This window comes from Gymnoscopelus braueri (genome assembly GCF_963280865.1).
Source record: "Gymnoscopelus braueri genome assembly, chromosome: 16".
NCBI lineage: Eukaryota > Metazoa > Chordata > Actinopteri > Myctophiformes > Myctophidae > Gymnoscopelus > Gymnoscopelus braueri.
In genome coordinates, this window is record NC_137616.1 from 20,251,627 (window position 1) to 20,259,686 (window position 8,060).

General features: G+C 43.2%; 1 protein-coding gene across 2 annotated transcripts in view; it reads right to left on the minus strand.

Annotated features, from left to right (window-relative positions):
* jag2b (jagged canonical Notch ligand 2b) overlaps nt 1-7,438 on the minus strand; it is a 55,364-nt gene extending 47,926 nt beyond the window's left edge. For both annotated transcript variants that reach the window (XM_080453738.1, XM_080453737.1), the window contains exons 1-2: nt 7,146-7,438; nt 5,459-5,785 (exon numbers count right to left, since the gene is read on the minus strand). In XM_080453738.1, coding sequence (XP_080309864.1) covers nt 5,459-5,785; nt 7,146-7,214 — 396 coding nt within the window. In that variant the 5' untranslated portion in view covers nt 7,215-7,438. The remainder of the gene's footprint in view (nt 1-5,458; nt 5,786-7,145) is intronic.
* Between the last annotated feature and the right edge of the window lie 622 nt (nt 7,439-8,060).

The following is an 8,060-nucleotide window of genomic DNA, read 5'->3' on the forward strand; positions in this document are numbered from 1 at the left end:
TGTGAAGCTCGATAGAACACTGTCCTTTAAACAACACCTGGACAGTGTCAAGGCAAAGAGTAAGACCACCACCGTGCCGCGATGATACACTGTCTATCCGGTACGAAACACCACAGCGCACGCGCCTCAAGTCCCTGCGCCCCTTTGTCACACAGGCCCAGGAACTGCTCCGCACAACACCAGTTGACACCTTCATGGCTTCCTGGGTGAAGGCAAGATGGAGGGACCAGTGGAAGGCAGCGGAACCATCTAGGCTTCACTACTAAATTGTACATCCAACAGATGTTCTTGGCCAGCATCTCCCCCGCAAGGAGTGGACAACCCTCAATCGCCTGAGGACAGGTGTGGGACGTTTCGGTGCAGCAATGCAAAAGTGGGGTCTCACAGACAGTGCCCAATGTGAATGCGGGGATCCACTACAGACTGTGAAACATGTGATGACCAGCTGCCCCAAACACCGGCCACCGAATGAATGGTGATCTTGGTTTAATTGACCTAGACGATGACACACTGGACTGGCTTTCTGAAACGGAGCCGAAGGTCTAAGGACACACGTCAGAACAAGAAGATTACAGAAAACATGATTGCAAGGGAGACATTCATAGGCTACTGATTTCTAGGCCTAAAACCCAGTCATGTGTATACTATATATGAGTGTTTCTCAGACATTTTCATGTCAAGGACCCCTAAAACCACCATATGTGAAGCTTGTTGATGTCGTTGGGTTTGATTTGTATGTAGGGAGATAACAGTGGAGAGAGTGTAACCTATGATCTCTCATCTAGCCAGTGAAATAATAGTGAAATGTAACCGTTTACCATTTTCTAGGGACACCCTGGCACTCCCTTAAGGACCCCTGGGGTCCCCAGACCCCACTTTGAGAACCCTTGCTACCATTGCTTCATACATTATCAGGTGTACAGGAGATTTCCACCAAACATGTACATTTTAATTGTACCCGATAATACATTCGAAACCAAATGATGAATGCCACTGTGTTCATGGAAACATTTGTACACTTGCCATACAAGCACATTTCAAAGCCATCTGTATGTTTAAAAGAATAGTAACTAAACAAGAGCTTATGTAGACTATGATAAACTAATAATAAAGGCAAATAAACGTACTCTGTGCCCCACGAGTGGCTCGGCACAGAAACCCCCAGGGCACAAAGTGAGGGAGGAAGGAGGGGGGAGGAACCACGACAACGGAACATAATTGTTTACTAGAGGCCTATCAAACTGTCTCCTAGCAACTGCCCCGGCAAGCTCCCCAATCAGGTGTGTCTAACCGTGGCAGTTCTGGTTAGCCTTGGGTTGTGAGAGAGTGTGTGCGTGTGCGAGTGTGTGCGTGTGTGCGTGTTGTGTGTGTGTGTGTGTGTGTGTGTGTGTGTGTGTGTGTGTAAAACATTGCTTTTTAACCCTGCTTTTTAACCCCTTGCCATAGAAGAAAAAAAGGGAGTTAAGAATGATAGAAATAACAGAATCACTAGTACAGGATAGCAGAGTTAGGCTCATACACAGCAGTGTGAAGCAGTGGCACAATGCACAGCGAGAAGAAATAGTAACCACTGCCTGCCAATTCATGTACACACAGCTACCGCGATCAAGCCAACAATATTCAAATTATTTTGGCCATGTTCCATACTACAGCGATTATGCACAGAATGCCACATCATTCTCAAATGAATGCGAATCTCGACGATACCGCCATTTCTTCAAAACATCCACTTTTCCAGAGCAGTTCTGCTGGCATCCTGTGCAAAAATACTCGAGACTTCACTTCAACAGATGATGGTCGAGTTCAGAAGAGAACTGCTGCAGTTATAAAGGAGTTGGCAAGCGCAGATCACAATTTAGGCATTTAGCATACGCTTTTAATCCAGAGTAATTTACAGTAAGCAAGGAAAACACGAGGTAATACACCAAATTCATAGAACTAGTAATCTAGTAATCATCAGTTACTCTAAACAGTATAAACAGAGCAAAAATTATTTTCGGATTTACTGTACCAAATTTGTTTTGGGTCAAATATGCAGCCTACCATTATGCATCGCCATACGCTCTGTGAGCATGTCTGGCATACAAGCATCCCTTTGCCAGACCACTCTGTCCCAACACAAAGCAGATAGATTTACATACACGTCTCACTTCAATTGGATGTCCAGTTGATCCAGCTGGGACAGAGAGACTGAGAGCAAGAGAGAGCGTGAGAGTGACAGAGAGATTCCACCAGCAATTTCATTAGCCACCGAAAGGAAGGAAGACTGTCGCTCTCCGGAACTGCAGACACGGTATGGGCCAACAAGATGGAAACACAATCAAGCCATCCATAAAGTCTGATTTATACTTAGTTGCAGGCTGGGTATTGCACACCGATAAACACCGATCTACAAGCTCACAGCACGTTATGAATGATGCGACGAGTTGTTAGCTTGTAGATCTGCCATTTTTGGAGCACAAATATCTATACATTAGCCTTAAGAATGAAAAGGGACACAACATGAGCTACTGCTCATGTAGTCTTATATTGCTATACACTGTCCCTTGTACCTGCATCTAGATAACTATAAAGGAAATACACTCAATAATAGGGTTCTACTTCTAGCCTAGAGCAAACTCGAGCTTCTCCAGTCAAGTCTAGGTTTGCTTCGAAGATACCCCCACCCCCATTTCTACTACGGTATGTTAAATCAATGAAACAGAATCAGATTAATTATCATGGAAGAGCATACCTCACATAAATGTAGCCAATATTTTTTTCCAACTATTAGCTAGCTATCATGAGGTATGAATTTCCTCATGTGAATTACAATAAATAAATAAAAATTGGCTACACACAATTCTATACCTGCCAAACACCCATAAAGCAACTAATACAATAGATATAATCTTATGACGGCCTCTATGGTACATACTACATAGAACATAAAAAGCACTTTAAAGGGCGTCTCCCATAAATTCAAAACCATAAAACCAATTGCAGGGTGTACAGGGCAAACAGCAAGCCAACTGTGGTTCATCTGGCTGACAAAACAAGCCAGAGCTGGAAATGCCTCTAGGAGCATTATTAAGGAAGCGTTTCTTAAGCACAGATAAGCATCACACAGCACGAGTATCGTATGCCTGGCAGCAATACATACACATACAATAAGCCATTTGCGATTGCATCGCGCCAGTGTGCCAATGACCGGAATGAGAGGGGGGGCTACCATGTCCCCGCTCCCTCTGGGTATGGAAGTGGCCTAGCCAAGTGAGAAAATAGCAAAATGACAGAAAAGAGAATCTGCACGAGCAAAGACAGCATTCCTATGACTACAATATAGAGTCGTGACAGACAGCAGAGTCCAGTCCATGCTGGCTTCCACAGGGCTCGGACCGGGCAGCTGGCCAGCAGAAGACAGTCAACTACACTGCATCTTTGTTTCTTCAGTGAGGAGCAACAATGCCACAGCCAGTAGCCCTGTAGGCTTGTTGTGACATCTGGCACTGGAGCATAGTGCACCGTTATCAGCCACGAGCCACTTAGCAGGATGACAGCAGACCAGAATAGGTCTCTCCACCTCTGTCTGGAGGTGCTATAGTCAATATGTCAAAATAAAATTAAAGGACAAGGAGTTTATCCCGAGTTCATATCATCTAAGTTGGTCATTGGACGTGATAAAACGTGACACAAATGTGGCTTGTGTGGATGAGCACCAAACACAAGAGACAACCCCTACCGTGTGTAGTACCAAAAAAGAAAACACGATAAAAGGCTAAAAGGTGTTTATGATTGCTTTTAGGGTATGATTTCAGACACATAGGTATGAGCGTACCGCTAAGACCAACAGACCTATACTGGACTGCTTGTTTCAAGTTCACAATTCGTACAGTGACGCACAGCCAAAAGTGTCATTTTCATTATGAATTGCACTGGAGCTGATAAAGCTTTTCATGTGTTATCATTATTGTCGGCCATCAAAGCATCAATAAGAATAAGTGAAATTACTTTTAAAAAATTGCTCCGAGTTTTATTCGATTAAAAAAGGCAGACAGATCTGGTCATCCTCAGTACTCTAGTAACTGCCAAATAATCATTATAATAATACATTAACTGACATCCAGTTTTAGAAATAGACACCATTAGTCCATTAGTGACAGCCTTACAAGATCACAGAAATGTTCAGTGCAAAAACTGGGTTAAGAGCACCATCTTGCACTTTTAATAGCCTGGGCCATTAAGTAGCCTACTATCTGACAAAAATATTTTTCACTTTTGCTTTCAGAAAAGGGACTAGTAGTAGCTCAGCCTACTTTCTGTTCTGCAGGACCTGCAGCATGCACTTCACCTAATTTCTTTAGCCTACCCCACCGCCCGTCATACAAAATTCTAACGTTCTAGTGTCATAGGGCATCTGAAAACATAAAAATAGTCAACTCGTAGCCCAACATGGCGGTCTATCCATCTTGCACATAGACTTCTTAACAGTAGGCTACAACAGCCATCCATCACTCATCCGCGGTGAGATGCTTAATTGTGCCGTAGGGGCCACCTGGCACCCTGACAGAGGCTGTGCTGCTGTGTGAGAAGAAGTGAGGTGTCAAAACCAGCCAAGAGCCAACCAACTATACGATAAAACACACTGCCTGGAGGCACCAATCATTCTGTCTTATTAACACCGCGTCTTTCAGACTGCTTCGAAGGCTCACAAGAAAACGAGACTCATTTATTGTTGTTACAGAGGATTATTAACAGGCCAAAAATACCCATTCCCCTTTTACACACAACACAATCCATAACAGAGACGTCCCTTTCTACTCAAACACCCCCCACCCACACACATAGGTAACAGGAAAGGTGGGCACCAAGGAAGAGTGGGCACCTCAGTGTTAAATTGGCATTTTTTTTCCAAAATGTAAAAAAAAAAAAATATTTGGAAAATATTTTAGAGTTAAGTAAAGTATACATGATTAAAACATGCTTAAACAATCGACAATTAAGGTCTAATATTAATTTTCTTTCTCTTCTGTATACGGTCATTTTGGGGCATAAACAAGAAGTTGAAGGATAAACCTAAGTCTGATAATGATGTACCGTGGATGTAGACATCATGTATGCTTTACATTCACTTAAGACCATTTTTCAAATATTTTATTTTTCAACATTGTGGACAAAATAGCCAATTTTACATCGAGGTGCCCAGATGTCCCTAGTGCCCAGACTGCCCCACCTATCCTGTATCCCACTCAAACACCCCTCACCCACACACCACCAATCTAATTAGCCTATCGTGGCCTTGGCAGGTGCAGGTTTGTGGACTGGAACAAAGCCAACCTCATGCATCAAGGCAACTTTAAAATAGGAGCCAGATAACATTCGGAAGCGCTGTGTGGCTTTGCAACTGGACCCGTATGGAACATGCAATCACTCTTCTTAATGGCTTAATTGGAACAACAGGGCACACACACACACTCACCGGCCACGCGAACTGGAACGGAATCAAAACCTTGCCGGCGTCGTCGATTTTATTGGGATTTTTTGAGTTGGCGTTCTTAAAAGAAAACATATTTCCACCGAGAACGTCCGTAGATCCGACCCCGTACGTGCAGTGTCCCGTGGCGGTGACCTCCGTCTGGTATTCCTTTAGGCAGATCTTGAAGTAAGTGTCGCATTCGTCGCGGCCGCAGCGCAGGTCCTGCTGGGAGTTCCTGGTCGCGTCGCAGCATTCCCCGTCCGCCAGCTCGCCGTTCACGTTCTCTACCGTGATAAGCTGGAGCTCGAAATAGCCGGTTGAGTGGGACATCTAGTAAAAAAAACATTTAGAAAGGTGGAGAGAAATGAAGACTGCACAGTGCACACAAGCGTAGAAATAATCTGGTAAACGGAAGTCTCGCCCCAATACACGCTCGCCTCAGCGGTTCCCCAGCGGTTCTTGTATTCTTGTATTTTATTTGTTTAACTGAGGATAAGGTTAGAAATAAGTTTAGGATTAGGCATAGTTTTACTAGGGTCAAGTTTGGTTATAAGGTTAGGTTTTGGCATTGTTTTCACTGAGGTTACGTTTGGAAATAAGGTTAGGTTTTAGACAGTTTAAATGAGGTTACGTTTAGGAATACCAGGTGGCGACCATTCCTAGGTCGCCGGATTTGCCCTGGGGCAACTGTGTTTTGGGGCGAGCGTTTTAGTATTCAATCCAGCATGTCTTCTATGGAAGCATGTTGCGCACCGAAAATAGCCTATTCTACAAGCTCTCAATGAGAGCTTGTTAGATCTACTATTTTCGGTTATTATATTAAGATTATCGCATTTGAAGTGGTCAAACTTGCAATATGTTCATAAGCATCTTCCATAAAACCTAATGGTCTCGGATATACCATTAAAAAACAGGTTAAAGCCTCAATCTCTTGATTTCTTCACCTGGTTGGCAGTATGTAGAACATCAGGACAATATTACTAAAACATAATTTTACATATTGTGTTAATTGTTTAGAAAATAGGCTAGTGTGGGGGGATTCTTTTCATGCTGTTTCACAAATCGCACATTAGGAATGAAAATGCTCAGTCGTGAGATTTTATTTTTGCTTTAATCCATGCATTTAGAAAAGTGGAAGAAAATGAAGACTGCACAAGCATAGAAATAATATTAGGTGTGTAAAATCGGTAAAGTAGGCTATAAGGTTGATGCATGATTCATTCTACACCAGTAAATTAGATTAGATATACACGGATATGATCATTAATTCCAAAATATTGGGTTAGATCTTGAGAATTTATTTTAAACCCATATAGCGGTAGCCTAGTCAACAAATTTAAGACAATTAAAACGCTTGAGATAGAGGTGGTGGAAATTAATCGTTGCAGCAGGCAATTGATGCAATGCAACTTAGAACTTGTGCGTGTGTGTAGGCCTATAATTCTAAAACATGTAAGGCACACAGCTTGACAAAATGGAGAGTAGCCCTACATTAATTCCGCAAGACTTCAATCTTGTCATGGTAACATGATCACATGTAAACTGACGGCCAATTATCGATTAATATGATGCGAATATACGCAATATTGGACGTCCACGCCCACCAACTTTTGACATTGCCCGTTTTTAAGGTGCATCCCTAATTATTTGACAACATAATTGTGCAAAACAGTCGCCCAGCTCTTCTTACCTCCGTCCATAACGTCAACAGCAGGCATACTCTTGGGAGGCAATTCCTAATCCTGGTACGATCCCACATGCCTCCGATTAATTAGAGTGACATTAGGGGGAAAACAAGCGATCAAAAACGACAGAAGAAGGCCGTTTACCGGCGACTAGTTCCTCCACTCCTGACATGCAAAAAAAATAATCATACGCGTTATTTTCTCCCAACGTGTACGTCCAGATTTCACCGAAACATTACATGCGTGTTGTGTGCGAGCCGAGCGATCAGCCCGATTGCAAGCGTTGTTGAGTCTCCCTCCGTCAAATCTCTCCACACACACAGCAACTGTCTCACAGCCACAGCACGCCTGAGGAGAGGATGTCTGCGCTGATTGGCAGCTCTACAAACCACTTACAGATCCGCCTGCGGCCGGTCTTTGAGCCAACCGGATTATAGGGGGGCGGACGATAGCTCCCAAAACTTGAATTGGTAACCGGAAGACTCGCCCCAAAACACGCTCACCCCCATTTTCTTCGCGGACCAGTGGTTCTTGTATTTATTTTACTGAGGATAAGGTTAGATTTAGGGTTAGGCATAGTTTTACTGAGGTTAAGTTTGGGAATAAGGTTAGGGTTTGGCACCGTTTTACCGAGGCTACGTTTAGGAATAAGGTTAGGTTAACCGTTTAGGCATAGTTTACTGAGGTTACGTTTAGGAATACCAGGTGAATACCGCCGGATTTGCCCCGGGGTGAATGTGTTTTGGGGCGAGCGTTTTGGTATTCCTTGAATTGCATAGTTTTTTTTTTAAATGTATTATTATTATTAATGCGGGGCTTGATGTTGACAAGCCCGCGTCACACAGGCACTAACTCGATAGAATTTAAATTAATTTAATCTAGACGATCACTGCAGATCATCATTACCACGTTCAAATTAC